At 38.0% G+C, this 16,231-nt stretch overlaps 1 protein-coding gene across 1 annotated transcript in view; it reads right to left on the reverse strand.

The window, feature by feature from the left end:
* The window catches only part of LOC311517041 (dynein axonemal heavy chain 5-like), a 266,786-nt gene that overhangs the window by 170,854 nt on the left and 79,701 nt on the right, over positions 1–16,231 (reverse strand). The window contains exons 22-31 of the mRNA XM_084621560.1: positions 12,286–12,493; positions 11,339–11,426; positions 11,094–11,217; positions 10,829–10,992; positions 9,255–9,347; positions 7,031–7,234; positions 4,786–4,866; positions 4,302–4,706; positions 4,024–4,142; positions 2,752–2,888 (exon numbers count right to left, since the gene is read on the reverse strand). Of these exons, the coding sequence (XP_084477686.1) occupies positions 2,752–2,888; positions 4,024–4,142; positions 4,302–4,706; positions 4,786–4,866; positions 7,031–7,234; positions 9,255–9,347; positions 10,829–10,992; positions 11,094–11,217; positions 11,339–11,426; positions 12,286–12,493 (1,623 nt within the window). The remainder of the gene's footprint in view (positions 1–2,751; positions 2,889–4,023; positions 4,143–4,301; positions 4,707–4,785; positions 4,867–7,030; positions 7,235–9,254; positions 9,348–10,828; positions 10,993–11,093; positions 11,218–11,338; positions 11,427–12,285; positions 12,494–16,231) is intronic.

Raw genomic sequence — 16,231 nt, forward strand, 5'->3', positions numbered from 1 at the left:
CACTTGCAGATCCTGCAGCTGCCACAGCAGTGAGGGACCCAGGAGCCCCAGCAGCAGTGAGAGCTGAACCTGCCTCTCTCTTTTGTCAGGGATATTTTTAGTGAAAGTCAGAGACAGATCATGGGTTTCTGTGAATTTTTGTTTATTGCTTGTGACCTGTCCATGACTTTTATTAAACATAAAAGTGACAAAAACTTAGCCTTGTTCATTGTACATTACTTACTCAGGATCAGGTTAATAATCAAAGAACCTGACTAAAGATTCTGGCTTGCTCCATGGAAAGCCCGTCTCCTCTGAGTTTGCTAAAAAAAAAAAGGTGACCAAATTTCTGAACACCAATGAGGTTGCTCTATATAGACTTTTAATAACATTTGAGGAGTTGACCCAGGAGCAAGCTGGAACAAATGGTTTAAATCCTAAGATATACACACTTTTCATTCACAAATTTGTTAGTCTCTAAGGTGCCACAAGTACTCCTCTTCTTTTTGCGGATAACGTGGCTGCTACTCTGAAACTGAACAATTTTGATTGAAAACAATGTTGATAATAACCTAGATGAAAAGATGGGTGAGGGATTAGGACAAAGAAATGGGTATGGATGAGTGGGTCTCTATATGGGAAAGGGGATAAACATTTTTAATTAGTGTAGTTCATAATGAAAATGTTTATAAATTACTGTCTAGATGGCATTGGAGTTCAGTTGAGATCCATCACATTTTTGCTACTAGGGAGGCGCTCTGTTGGAAGGTTGCAGGGAAAGGTGGTTGTGTCCAGAAATGAAACAGTTTTGGGAGGAAATTATTAAAAAGATTCATCTTATGACAAAATGCCAACTTCCTAGAGATCCCTCGACCTGCTTACTTAATGCCTCAGTAAAGGATCTACATTTTAAACAGAGCAACAAATTAATTTATTACTTATTGTTAATAGCTAGACTTTGTATTGCACATTATTATTAAAATGACCCCCTCCTCCTATGAAATTGTGGCATAGTAAAATACAGATGTCCTTGTAATGGAAAAGCTTTCACACCATGAACCACCAAAAAGAGGATAGGTATGTATATATATTTCTGATGTCTCATAGGGAAAGCACTAAATTGAATATTTACAAAATAAGGTGTTTATTACATTTTGGTCATAACTTTAATTTAAACCAAAGCATTTGTTGGGGAAGGCACTTTACTCTAGACAAGGAACATATTTTACTACAACGAAGCTGACACTGAAAGCATTTACCAGTATCACTATCAGGATTTACAGCATTACGGATAAGGTGTCAACGTCCCCACTTTGGTCCAGAGCCTTGCTGGACCCCATCTCCCAGAGAACCTATCCCTGACATAATTTTCTGTAGCCCTATCCCTTCCTGTCAGAGCTCACTGTCCCTTATTTCTAACCCTACCCCCTGTTGTTTTTAATGACCTTGCCCTCATCACCTCTGTCAGCCTCTAGGCCTACACTCACACATACTCATATTAACCATGTACTCATATTAACCATGCCCACTCACACAGGGACCACAGACACCTTAGTACCACACTCAATTCAACAAATTTTTATTTCAATTCATTAATACTGGACTGATAAGACAATCTACTCTAAAAGTGTCACCAAAGCGTAACAGAGACAGAAGCTCAGGTTCTACGTGCAAGATGCCTTTCCAATCTTCAATAGCATGCACACTGTTTCCTAGATGCAGTCTCTATGGGTATGTCTACACTGCAATTCAACACCCAGGTCTGGCCTCTGTCAGCTGATTCAGGTTCACGGGACTTGGGCTAAGAGGCTGTTTAGTTGCTGTGAAGATGTTTGGGCTCAGGCCAGAGCCCATGCTCTGGGACCACACAGACAAGCCCAATCATCTACACAGCAATTAAACAGCCCAGTAACTTAAGTCCTGCAAGCATGAGTCAGCTGACACAGGCCAGCTGTGTTTGTTTAATTGCAGTGCAGACATACCCTTATACTAACAAGAATTTGTCATGTTGCCTCTCCTTCAGAGCTCCATTTCTCAAAAAAGCTTTCTTCTTTATGTCAGGTAGAATCTATGGTTAAACTCATTTCTGCACAGGGTTGTCTAAATCATCTCTAACTGCAAATAAAAGATTCCTTTGAGGATGTTGACCCAGATCTTCAGGTGTGTCACAATGCCTCTTTGTGCACCGGAGGAAGTCACCTTTGCAGTAACCCAGGGCCAGATTTGTAAAGGTATTTGGGCACCTAAAGTTGCAGATAGGCGCTTAGTGGGATTTCAAAAGCACCTAGGCACTTTTGAAAACCCCAGTAGGTACCTATTTGCATCTTTAAGTGCCTAAATACCTTTACATATGTCACCTCCAGCCCTTGGGCAACAGGGGACCAGTTTGGTATTGGATACAAACTGCTGCAACCGCTATCATTTTCCTTTGATTTTAGTTCGTGCTTTTGAAGCAGAAGTACCTGAGGTCTATTTTGTTGTCATATTGAGGTCCTAAGTTGCCACAGATTTGTTGGAGATGCCTATAATAGAGTTAATTAAAATCCATAACCTTTTAATTTCTCCAGCTATTTGTTTAGACTTCCAGATTACAAAAGCAAATGTTGAGATGATATCCCTGTGACAATATCTGATTAGCCCTTTGTACAACTAAGACCCAAACCTTAATGGACAAAGCTGCCAGCCGGAGAGCAACCACACAAACACTTGGCTAAAATTATTTGCTTGACATTTCTTTTGTGACGTTTTGAACTCCAACTGTGGCATCATTACCTGTGACAGAAAGACCAAATAATTCTTCCCCACCAGAAAAAGTGATATACTTTCTCCACAGTTCATCAAACTTGGCTTGGAAGACTTGTAATCTATCACTTGCTTCCCAGGGAGGAATGTCTTCCACACCAGGGCCTCTGCAAAAATCAACATAGTCAAATTCACATATACAGTAATACCAATTGTGCAGGTTTTCCAAAGAGCATCATAGAGGTACTGTTTAAAGAAATGGAAAACTCTCCTAGCGCACGCTATGAAATATTTTTTAAACATAAGGGATTTTTTTCTGATAATTGACGTTTGTCACAAAAGATTTGAGAAGAGAGACCAAAAATATAATTGTTTTGACATCAGATGTTGGTCTTTCCTAAGGGCCTTTCCTACATTTTTGGTGACACAACTCGTCCAACTGCCAGCATCTGAAGTTAACAGGAACAAAAAGTTCAACAATCATTTTGTTTTGTTTCTATTGCATTAATTTTTGTTTTTAAACATATATTTTAATTAATGAGATTTTCACTTTCACTCTTCATGAAACAAGGGAGGTGGTGGAATCTTCTTCCTTAGATATTTTTAAGGTCAGGCTTGACAAATCCCTGGCTGGGATGATTTAGTTGGGTATTGATCCTGCTTTGAGCAGGGGGTTGGACTAGATGACCTCCTGAGGTCCCTTCCAACCCTGATATTCTATGAAAGGAAAAATCACTACAATAGATAGCAATCAACACCCAGTGGAGAAGATTACAACAGTTAGTGCCAGAGACAAAATTAAACAATCTAGTAAATACAATGAAGGTATATGATTTTTGCCCCTAACTGTAAACTTGGACAGCTCAGAGCACTGGGTAATGGGATTCAGCAGGCCTGAATCTCCATTGACTTCAAAGGGACTATTCACACATTTAAAATTAAGCACATGCTTAAATGCTTTGCTGGATCAGGACCTTAGAACAGTTTGACTTGAGATCTGGACTGAGGTTCTGGTTGATTCTTATGTTTTCCAATCCTAATTAATTCATCTGACATTTCAGACTTGAATCTTACACTGAAATTACTGAAATGAATCTATGGCAATAATAGTATTTGCCCAACCCACACCTTTAACTGTCAAACATATTGGGAAAAAATTGTACTTTTTGAAATTATGTATTTCTTTCAGCTGTAATGTGCTTCTTGCAGCCTCTTGTTAGTTTCCTGAAGACAACTTAGATGTACCGTTCTTGAACAATTACCAATGTAACATAATGTTGTACTGCACCATGATTCACTCACTTTTCATTATAGTCTGTGTAAAATTCCACAGCATCAATCTGGAACTTTTTAACACCATTCAGTAAATCTGTTTTCATGGATGGTTGCACTTCAAGCAGCAAGTCCTGCATCTTCAATACCTGTCATAAGTAAATATATGGCATAAAAGTGAAAATAATCAGGAGGATTTGAAATAAGTGAATGTTTAAAATAAACTGGTTCTCCTCCAGTCATGTGGCACAAATTCTGACAAGAATAACTGTACTTTGCCTACTCTAGAAGTGATAAAGCTACAATACCTGTGTGTTTAGGTTCTTCCAAGCATATGCCAACCCATCAACTCTTTCTGCATTTCCATCTTTAAACAGTAGATCATATTTATGTAGCAGAGCATAAGATTCCTCTATAGGTCCAATTGTCATGTCAATTTTAATCTCAGCCTCTCTTATTTCCTTTAGTGCTTCCATTGCTCCTCGCACATCATCAAGATCATTGACTGGCCTGTTTAATCGCTTGCTGAGATTGTCAATGAATGTGTAAATTGCATCCATGTCCATGGCAGCTTTTTTTTTTAAAGCTAATCCAAATGATCTCTGCCTCAAACGACATTCCTGAATTAAGGCCATTTTCAAAGACTCAGTTGCAAAATCCACTGATTCCAATATGCAATGACTTTGCAGTTCTCTAATTTGGATTTCTAATTGCTAAGAATAAAACAAATTATCAACTTTACTGCACTATAACTTTTCTCTGAACAGCAGAAGAATTTTAGGCAATACTTACAGAAAAGTAATTAATCTGTGTTTGGAATTCAGACATCACTGGGTTAGTCTCTAGAAACTCTTTTACTTTTTCCTCTGGATCCTATATAAATGGAGAATTGTGTATTATTGTTTAACATTTATAGTAGCCTCCTTATCCCCCAATTGGACTAGGTGCTGTTCAAACATAAATGAAGACATGGTCTCTGTCTCAAAGAGTTTAAGATCTAATTTAAGTTTTCTAAATCATTCCAACTGCTTTGTTTTTCTGTCTTCTCTCCTTTTCCCCATTACCCTTTTGAATCACATTTTCTGTATCTGTCAGCAGGAAATTGACACAGACCATGATTCCAGTTACCACTCCAAATATTTCTATGGAGTTTGAAATCAAGCGACCAAAACTATGGTGGGAATTTTTAGTCTACCCATCCCCACTCATTGCAAAAAACTCATATTCACCAACACCTAGCACATCTTCATGAAGTTGAAAATACACTCCATAGCAGCCTAACAGTAGCTGAATGAATCAACAGTCCCTTCTCCCAGAAATTGTATGTTTTTTACCTACACTTTACAGCTACTAATATCAGACATGGGCATATTCAGCACCAGATCATTTAGCATACAGTGTAGCTTGGTGGGAGGAGATACTAATAATGGCACTGGCAGGACGTTCTGCTTCTATGGGGGCTGGCTGTTGGGCTCTGTACAAGTTGAAGTTGCAGTTTCACCTCCACCCTTACACCCAGATATATTTTTGGTCGTGTATAGGCTCACTTTGAACTATCTGATCTTCATGCAGGTGCTAATCTGTAGCTGGCATTGGGAAGTCTTTGTGATTACACTTTTTGCATCTGCTGAGGAGATAGAAAGCAGAGTATCATCTGTCTAGTGTTGGTTACGGAGACCATGGCAACTCACAATTTGCACAAATGGCCTCACAGAGACACTGAAGAGGAAGAAGGACAGCACTGATTCCTGCAGAATTCTATACATAAGTGCTCTTGTGGATGAAGAGCAGCTGCCATTCACAACTCTTGGGATATTACTGGAGAAACCATTTGTTTAATGGTTTAATGATTGAAACCATTACAGTGCTATATCATTTGATCTCGCAAGTCTTGTAAGTACACCAGCAGCAACGGTGGCCAACTCTGTCAAATACTGAGGAAAGATTAGGTAATCACTGAGGTTCAGCCCCTATTCATGGCCATGAGGTATCTCCCCGTTGGGGCTTTCAGAGTGGTCTCAATGGCAATCCCTGGTCTGAAGTCTGACTGATTGTGAATGATCCAGAAAGTCAGCAGATGCCATAGACTGTTGTAGCTTTTTTGTCACAATGTACTCTATGATTTTGCTTAGGAGGGGAGGTTGGAAACAGCCAATAGTTAGAGAGATAGCATTCATCATGTGCAAGGACCAGACAGACTCTCTCATTCTTTAGCATGAAGGGTTCTTTAGCACGAAGCACTAAAGGAGGCACTGATAATATATGCTTCTCTGCACTGGTTTTACTAATCAGGAGCTTCCCAGATCTATGTCACAAGTTATTACTTGCTAAGCCATTGATGGGGCCAAACTCAGAGCAAAATCCCATCCACCATCCTGGTCTCTGTTCTGTTTTAAAATCTTCAGTCCTAGCTTGTTTTTTCTGTATGCAATTTATCCTTTCTGTGAAGTTGGATGAAAGCTCCTTGCAGCAGCTGGTGCTTGTGTCTGAGGTCTCATTTATGCATTCAGGGAGGATTAGCCAGTTCACTCTTTGGAACATCTCTGCAGGCTCTGATTTCCCAGAGGCAATGGTGGAGGAGAAGATGATTCTTTTCACTTTCTATACAGCTGAGGTACATTCCTGTAGCAAGTCCTTCTGCTGTTGTCAGAAAGATTCAAAGTGGATTTTATGCTACCAATGTTTTGTTTTTTCTATCTTCTTCTGACCAATAAAAGATATTACCTTGCCATTTGTTCTTCTGACATAGTTCATCAGTGAATTGTGCTCATTTATGTAGTCAGTAAGAAAGGAAGGGAAGTATTAGGGCTGAGGTATCAACTTTATACTGTAAAATCTTAAGATCTAGCAAACACCTACAAAAAATAAACCTATTGCTCCTACAAAATGTTTGAGGGGGAAAAAGCATGAAACAGTCAAAATTATCCACATTTACAGGAAACACAATTTATTCATATAACCAAAAGTAGATCACTCTACCCAGTAAAAAGTAGCATATTTTGCAATAAAGTGAGATATATTAATGTATCTATTTAACCTGATTCCAGATGCTGGAGAATTTAGCAAAGCTCTTCAAAATATCCGCTGCATCAGTTTTAAGAGATAAAATTACTGTGGTAAGCTGGATCATAGCTTTGTTCACATCCTTATGTTCACTGATCTGTTTGTCCAAAGGTCTCAATGCCACCATCTTGGTGAGTTTGCTCTCATCACCCAGCTCTGTGGCAGCAGTCTGTTCCATCTGACATAAATGAAACAACAGTAAACCTGTGTCCAGTAGTTTTACTGAACATTCTACAACAAGCTCAGTGGTTTGAGCATTGGCCTGCTAAACCCAGGGTTGTGAGTTCAATCCTTGAGGGGGCCATTTAGGGATCTGGGGCAAAAAAAAATTGGGGATTGGCCCTGCTTTGAGCAGGGGGTTGGACTAGATGATCTCCTGAGGTCCCTTCCAACTCTGATAGTCTATGAGTCTAAGAATGAGCAACTTATGAGCACAGATAAAAACAAAAGAAAAACACCCTTCATGAATAACCACTTGCTCTTAGTTTGGCTCATGTCACTGAATTATAATTCTATTCTTAAAGGTGACTTTGTAAAAATGTTTTTTGTGGGATTCCATGTTTGTCTCTCAATGATTTCTATATCAAATGTGCAGCATTTATGAGTAATATTGTAGGGGCGGGAGTCTCCTAAACTGCCAGCCCTGCAGTTCCTGTCTGGGCTCTGAGAGCAAAGCTGAGTTTTTTCCTTCTTGCACATACAAGCTTCTGTAAGCTGCAGAGGGGTAACTGGAACATAGTAAACAATTCTGTTCTGATGATGCATAAGGAGAAATTGAACCCTACTCCCTCTCTCTTAGCTGTTTTCATGATGTAGGGTTAAGAGAAGGAAAAAGCAGTAAATCCTTTATTTTTGTCATTGAAATCTGCAGATATCACTAACTACACATGGAACAGATCTGCCAAAGAAAAAGGAACCATTTTTACAAAGCCACTTTTCAGAGAACTAGCTTGGAAATGAAGCATTTTCTCTTTCCCTTTCTTGGAATTAGAGCCAGCTCCTTCCCCTCTTTGATGGCCACAACGATAGAGAATTTATTTGGACAACCCTCAATCTGATAGAGTTTTTCCTTTGACTTTCAACCTGATACAGCTGAGGCATGACACTGCAGGCCCCAAACCCCTAGATATTCCAGTAGTAGCACCAGTATTTAAAAAAAAACACACACACACACACACACACCCCTTACTGTATGTATTAACGAGGCTAGAAAGAACATGATTTCCACTGTCCAGTGGAGAAATGTCTTCTGTCTGCAAACCTTGCTGGAGCCCTAGGCATAACTAACAGTGTGAACCAAAGGCTGCGAACCAAAGTAGAGCTGGTGCTGGCACAACAGTAACACACTAGGTATAAGCTAACACCAGATAAGCACATTCCTGACCAGACAGGATGGCGCAAAACCACACAGATCTCTCAAGTAACTATGTTAACACATTCCTAAGAGATGGTACAAGAACACACTGACCCCTCCTACAGATAAGGATGGAATGACAGGATAATGGATAAGGATGTTTTGTTCAAACTAGCAGGTATAAGGGTGGCAACTAACAACATCTGGAGTGTAATATGTAACTTGTTTGTACTAATGTATAAAAGAAGTAGTCCTAGAAGGGGCATCTTTGTATTGGCCTAGGGGACAGCATCCTGTTATGCTGACTGAGCCTTTACTTTGTCACAGGCATACATGGGTTAGCGTCCCTGTGACCCATTGGACTCATTGTTCAACTCAAGTGTTCAGACTCATTTCTGACACACATTGAGCATTAGGTTTGAAAGAAGCATGCCTTTGAAAATTGTCCATGTTTCCTGAATCAACTTATCTGAAACCTGCTTTTCCTTTCCCTGTCCCTGTTATATACAGACTTGCAAACCAAAAATGTCAGGTTTCAGAGTAGCAGCCATGTTAGTCTGTATCCGCAAAAAGAACAGGAGTACTTGCGGCACCTTAGAGACTAACAAATTTATCTGAGCATAAACTTTCGTGAGCTATAGCTCACTTCATCGGATGCATTCAGTGGAAAATACAGTGGGGATGCAGCAGATGAAGTGAGCTGTAGCTCACAAAAAGGTTATGCTCAAATAAATTTGTTAGTCTCTAAGGTGCCACAAGTCCTCCTTTTCTTCCTAACTATTTAGTTTCTTTAACCATTCTTTTTTAACATTCTAAGCAGTTTAAATTTAAAAAAGTACTCTACCTGCTGCTGTCTATGATGTAAATGAGCAAACTTCCACAGTGGTATATTTCTGGCCATCGATAATACGATATTTACTGCTTTGTTTACAGCATTCTGAAAAGAGTAAAACATTCACCTTAAACAAAGGTCAGTCCTCGCTTCAAAAAAACCAGCCTGATTAATAGCAAAGTTGAAGAACACACCTCTCATCTTTACATTCTTCCACTTAGCAATGCTATATTCTAGTAAGTGATATATTATAGGGCACCCCAAATAGTTCATATACTTTGAGAAAGCAAAAGGGTGTTCCATAACATCCTATCCACAACAGCACAAAGTTAAACCGGATTTAAAAAATCATCTAATTTAAACATGGATTAAACCACATACTAATAATCCTTACCACTTCTACATGCCTTTCATCCAAGGATTTTAAAGAGCTTTACAAACATTGATTATACCTCATAGCACATTGTGGTTTAATTATTATATTATATCCTGTTTAAAGAGGAATAAACAGAGGCAGTTAACAGAATTAATTTAATCTTATTTCACAACCATCAGAGTGCCTTTATACATTTATTTACTCTAGTTACATACATTTGTAGCTGTACAAATGATGGCGTCATACAACCCTTTCTATCTACAGTATTTAAATTTAATTCTTATTGTCTGACTTCTTGTTCACAGACCACACAGGCTGCAAATTAAATCTGACTGAGAATTCTAAGATTGATTTAGGGAGTGGCAGATCAAAATGTTGCTAGGCTCCCAGTCACGTTATAACCAATTGCTTTTGGAATCCGTGTAAAATGATTCACATAGCAGTTGATTTTTAAGCATGTGCTTAAATGTTTTGATGAAATAAAATAGGATTACTCATATGCTTAAACCTAAGACTGTTCTTAAGTGTGTCACTAAATCAGAGCCTCATTGTGTGGCAACTGATATATAGCTTTCAGAGTAGCAGCCGTGTTAGTCTGTATTCGCAAAAAGAAAAGAGTACTTGTGGCACCTTAGAGACTAACCAATTTATTTGAGCATAAGTTTTCATGAGCTACAGCTCAATTCATTACTGAATGCATCCGATGAAGTGAGCTGTAGCTCACGAAAGCTTATGCTCAAATAAATTGGTTAGTCTCTAAGGTGCCACAAGTACTCCTTTTCTTTTTGATATATAGCTATTATTTCACACTTATATGGTCACTGAATATTCTTCAGGAGTTGTAGGTAATGGGAGCAGCCTAAGTTTTTACTGATGGCTTTAAATTCAACTTCTTTGGTTTGCACACCCTCTTTGAAAAGTTTTCCTTTTTAAAGTAGAGGATTATAGATGGGAGGTGTTAAGTTTCCAGTAGAATTATTGTTTTTATTGGCCAGTATAACATCTTGATGGATGGCTCCAGTTATCTAATTTCTCAAGATGCCATCTTGTGTACCATTGATTTTTTTTTAAATGTAGTCCTATTTTTCTCAGTTCTATTCTTATCTGAGGTTCAATAGACACACCTTATTTTAAAAAAAACCAACTTATTTACATAAGTATGTGATACCAAGAACGATTGTGATGTGCATTTATTTTTTGTTGATGTTACCTGAATATCATCAAGACTTGGCCTCAAGACAACATTTGGAATGGCCAATTGAATTTCAGCTTTGAATAACGGAACTCTTTGATCCTTTATGAACTTGGTCATCTGATATTTAGAGTTGAGAACATGTAAGCGACGCCTTAAAGCATCTAAAGAAATCCTGGTGCCTAGATAAATGCACATTTTAGAAAAATTATAGTTGTGACCACAAGTTCAGAAATCTTTAAAATATTATAAAAATAAGTATAGTTTAAAATGAAAAACCTACATTTGACTAGAGAGTCAGTATTTTTCTGGCAAAGCTGCCCCATCAAGTTATAGTAACTACAGGACAGACATTCCTGGCAGCGTGTTTTCTGTTTCATATCAAGATGTCCACAGGCAAATGAATCCTGAAAAGTCACAATGAAACAGCAAACAAAAAATAAAAAGGCTCCAAATAATTCATATTTAATAAATGAAATATAAGCGGCTTAAGAAATGCTTCATAATTATTTACATTTTAGATCTTACCTGCATATTGCTTTTGTCTTCCGGTTTCAATCTGTGCTTCAGAATGTCTATCAATTCATACATGGAACGTTCCACTTGCTGGCTTTGTCTACAAAGGAACGTTATGGATTTCAGAATATAACCACCCACAAAAGAAATGGGGTGCCCAAAAGAGAAGAGACTACTACCACTCTGGTTTTCAGAACACACTATATTAAAGGGGGAATGCAGAAATACACGTAAACTGTTCAGTTCGTTCGTTTCTACTGCCTGGATGTACTACAAAATAACCAATGGATGTTAAAGTATCCTAGGGATATTATCAACATCCTATTTTGAAGATTGCAGTATATCCAGTACAACTAGATCTCCTGGATTGTTTAAAGAGGATCGGGGGGGGGGGTTAGCTTTGGTGAGCAATCATAGACACACATTTCATCCAGGTTGGGCTTATCAGGATGATACAGCAAGCTAACTTGATGTACAGACCAAACCATACAAAAATTATAGTAGGCTAGAAGAGAGGCAGCCTTTCATCATTCTGACATGTAAAGCACACTTAGATATGTCTCAGTGGAACACAACTGAACAAGTATTACATGATAATGTAAAAATGCAAAATATTATATGCAGCACCTAGAGAGGGAAAGAGTCTATCTTCTAGTCCTAAATCAGTTAGTTAACATTAAGAATCAATGTTACTTGTCATTGCATAGATAATGGACTGATCTAAAGTTCTCTAACCAAAGGAAAGGAGAGTAAATATCAGTCAAACAAAACAGAAGTGAAATAGTATAAATGCTTTATTTTTGTTGCATTTAAGATGCCTATAGATTTTGTTGTTAAAAGTTCAGAATAAGAGTTCAACTTGGTCCAGCAGTCTTGTTACAATAGAGATTAAAATGCTAACCATACAATTTTAAATCCTACCATTATGGACTCTACAAACCGCGCATGAGTAGACCTACTGAGAGAGAGTTTCAGCAGCTGCAGCAGTAAGTTTTTCTGTCCTTTCCAGGAAAGCAGGTACTTCAATGGGTTCATCTTCGGGCAGAGTTACAAGAGGAATTTCGGACATACCCTGCAGAATTCTTTCAATTCTGCATTCCAGAGTGTCAGAAGCTTCTTTGACTATATATCCCACTTCTTCTAGGGAATTATAAACTTTCTCAAGGACTAAGCAAACAGAAAATATAATGAGAACATACAAAATATAGCACATGAAATCACTTTTTAAAATATCATATTATATTGGAATACAAAAGAGTTATCTTTCTAAATGTGAATCTTAATTAATGATGACATACTGAATTAAAAGTCTGAAACCAAAGACCTAATGGGTCTCTGTGCATCTGAATCTTTAAATACAATTGTTTTGCAAGAAAAAGACATAATGGAATATTTAGTATTATAAAAATATTATATGAAAGAGGACAGTATCTACTGGAAAGGATCAATAACAGTATACCAGAAATAAAAGGAATGTTACTATTGAAAAGTTATTTCATCCTTCACACATACACCTACTTTAGGAAAAAGCAGATCTGCTCCATATTCCATCTAAACTATTCAGGGAAATTCAGTATTTCATCTTCCAAATCATCTTATGGGCAAAATTCCTCAAGGCAAATTAGTATGTAGATTATGCCACTGAATTTCTTCTTACAAATTTATTATCTAATTTATGAGTCCTCTACAAGCATTGTGAGCACTAAATCATGCCAGATAATGGTCTCAGAGACCAGGGAGTAGAGTTTTCCTCTAACTTTTCAATCTTTTTCAAACATTTATCTTCCCAACCCTCTAATCCACAAACCATTGATTTGCAACTAAGTACTATACATATTTTTGTTTTTAATAAATCTTTTGTATTTTTTGATAATGAAGAAGAGGAAAAATAAAATCACATAAAAGTACATTCAGTGCAATCACCGCACTATGTTCCTTCATAACCATACAGCGGTCATAATTAAAAAGGCATAGTTTATCCACACAGTGGTATTGGAATTGCCAAAATTATTTCCTGTTCTAAGTAAGAAGGAATTGCTGGGGTATCTGATATATCAAAATGTGATGATAGTGGGCAAACTGATATTTTTAATGGAAAATACTGAACAAGAAAACTCTCATATTTACCATGAACATCTCTTTTTAACAGACAGTTATTGAGTACACAAGCAAAAGTGAACTACGTGTGTGTTAACTGTCAAAAAAACCTACAGTATTAACTTATTAATTTTGGAATCCAGAACCAAGATGAGGGTTAACCTTCCCTACTGAAAAAATTGGACAAATGAGTCAGTCCATTAACTACACAGCATACATTTAAATTAAGCAATCCTAAACCCCTTTGCCCCTTGTTTCTCAAGTCCTACTTTAGGATGAATCCTATGTAATGATTCACATCTGAACAATTCTGGGATATTCTGGATGTGTTTTAGGAATCCCACTTCTATTTTTAATTGGATGTTATTAATTAACCTGAACCTAGTTCCTTCCCCATCAGTGTGTGGTGGAGGTATGGAATGGTCTTGGAGCCCAAGCACTGGACTGACATTCTGGAGATCCGGGTTCAACTCCCACCTCTCTTACAGATGTCAGCAATTTGCCTAACCTCTGCATCTCAGTCCTTCATCTGTAAAATACATATATTGATATTTCCCTACCTCACTGGAGTGTTATGAGGATAAATTCATTCACAACTGTAGAGTGCCCAGACACAAGTGATGAGTACCATATAAGTACCTAGAGATATAGATGCTGAGTGTAATCAGGTAGCCCCCTTACAGGTAGTGATGTCTTGGGATCAGCCCACCCCCCCTATCACCTGGAATGGCCCTTTAAGATTTGGGACATTTTGATGTATACAAAGACCTAGGAAATAAGAAGGTTTGATAGAGAGGAAGACGCCCCAGAAATCAGTAGTGTTTGGGAGCAAGTCATCTACTGTTTCGTTAAGGGTCTACAATCGGGACCCTTGCAGTGTGGATGGGTCAAGGCTCCCCTCTCACTCAACCAGTTGGGGAGGAGCTGTAAGGAAGAGGACCAGCATATATGCTACCTCCTTCCTTAGAGCATGGCAGACACCAAGGGAAGGCTATTTGCTGAATCTTCTGAGCCAGAGGACTGAGCAGGGGTGCTGGAACCATTTGTATGATGGGGGCACTGAGAGCCATTGAAACAAACTGTAAACCCTGCATCTGATGGAAATCACTTCAAGCAGCAGCAACCCCGGTATGCCTAGTTCCAGCATCTATGTGACTGAATGCAATCCACCTGCAGAGCAACGAGGGGGCATGCTGAAGGGAAGCACCCCATGACATTGAGCAATTCACAATTGCCACTCTGTAAAGGTACAACACCTGAAAGGGGACAAGTACTTTTAACTCTCATTTAAATCAACTGGAGTTGACTGCACTCAGCACTTCACAAATTAAAATCAGCAGTTGGCAGGATGAGGCCTTTAATCGGTTTGCAGGGGGTACTATTAAAGGGACATATCCTGCTTGCTGATTTTGAGGTCCAAAATTGTCCTAAGAATAGCTCAGGATGGCAGAGTTCTAGTAAAGAGATTCTGTACTGTGAGAAATGGGAAAGAAAGACTTAAAATGATCTAATTAATATTGAAATAAAAGATGCACTTTATAAGAACCAGTGCAAAATGTACTGGATAATTAATGCTTTTAAAACCCCCATTTAACTTCTACCAAACTAAACACAAAAAGAAAGCATTTCATCCTCACTCAAGAAAAGCATGAGCTTCCAGGAAAGATTCTAGTTCCTTAGAGCCACAGGAAGCCCAGCAGCAGCCACCCGCATACCCCTGCTATAACTACTAGTTCAACAGACACACAAAAAAGCTGCCACAAAAAAAGCTGACCCAAAGAACCACACAGACCACTTGAGCTGAAAGCATCAGTAAAAAACTACGTTCCAAATGTTCAAACGGTAAGGTTTCAAGAGGGCAGTCACTGGATTAACATCCTTTGGGTAGTGAGGTGGGAGTTAGTAACAAATGTTTAATTTTAATTTAAATAATATTTGCAACATCTTTCTTAATAAATGATATGTTACTGTACTAACCAGTAACAAAAAATCCTTTGAGCTGAGATTGTAAAACAAAGCATGCTGCTGTTTAGTGTTATCTTGTTGTTTACATTTTAAAAAACATAAGTAAAGCCATATACCAATCTGTCTCCACTGAAAAATGATCCATAAGCATAGCCTGTTGGCTTATTGTAGAACTGCAACATACTAATTCCTCCTAATGCCTTTACATTTATCCATTTGGATCACTCATTACTGTATTATTAATGAGTTTTATGCTCTTTGAGGCAAGGGTTGTGCATCATGCTAGGTTTGTACAGTGCATGGTACGTTCTGAACACTTACATTTAATTTTTTAATTACTATTTGGATAGGAACCCCCATGTAGATAACTTAATGGCTAGAAACTATAATGTGGACAATGATGTTTAAAGATACTCAGCCTACATTAAAAAACATTTTAAATAAAAAATGAGATCTTCTCTTCTGATAGTTCACTCCCACCCCGATTTCAAATTTGTGCCTCATGTTGTAAGGCATCTCCCTCATCTCAATGGGCCAGCCCATCAGCATACTTTTCACAGAGAAATAATATCATAATAAAGGCATGTGACAAAACTCTTAATAGCTTCCTTAAGTGGTAAATCAGTTAAAAGAAAGATCAAAATAATGCTAATAGGGGTGAATGAAGCAAACTTATAAAAACAACAAATTGTTACTCTAATTTTAAAAACGAAACTTGGACAGTTAGTTTAAACTCAGTACATGAAGATACATACAATTAAAATGAGCTTAGACTGTATAATAAGTAGTTTACATAACTGTACACAAATTGCCAGGTACTAGCTAAAAACTTGTGAGAAAACA

This window comes from Lepidochelys olivacea, assembly GCF_965140295.1.
Source record: "Lepidochelys olivacea isolate rLepOli2 genome assembly, chromosome: 2".
NCBI lineage: Eukaryota > Metazoa > Chordata > Testudines > Cheloniidae > Lepidochelys > Lepidochelys olivacea.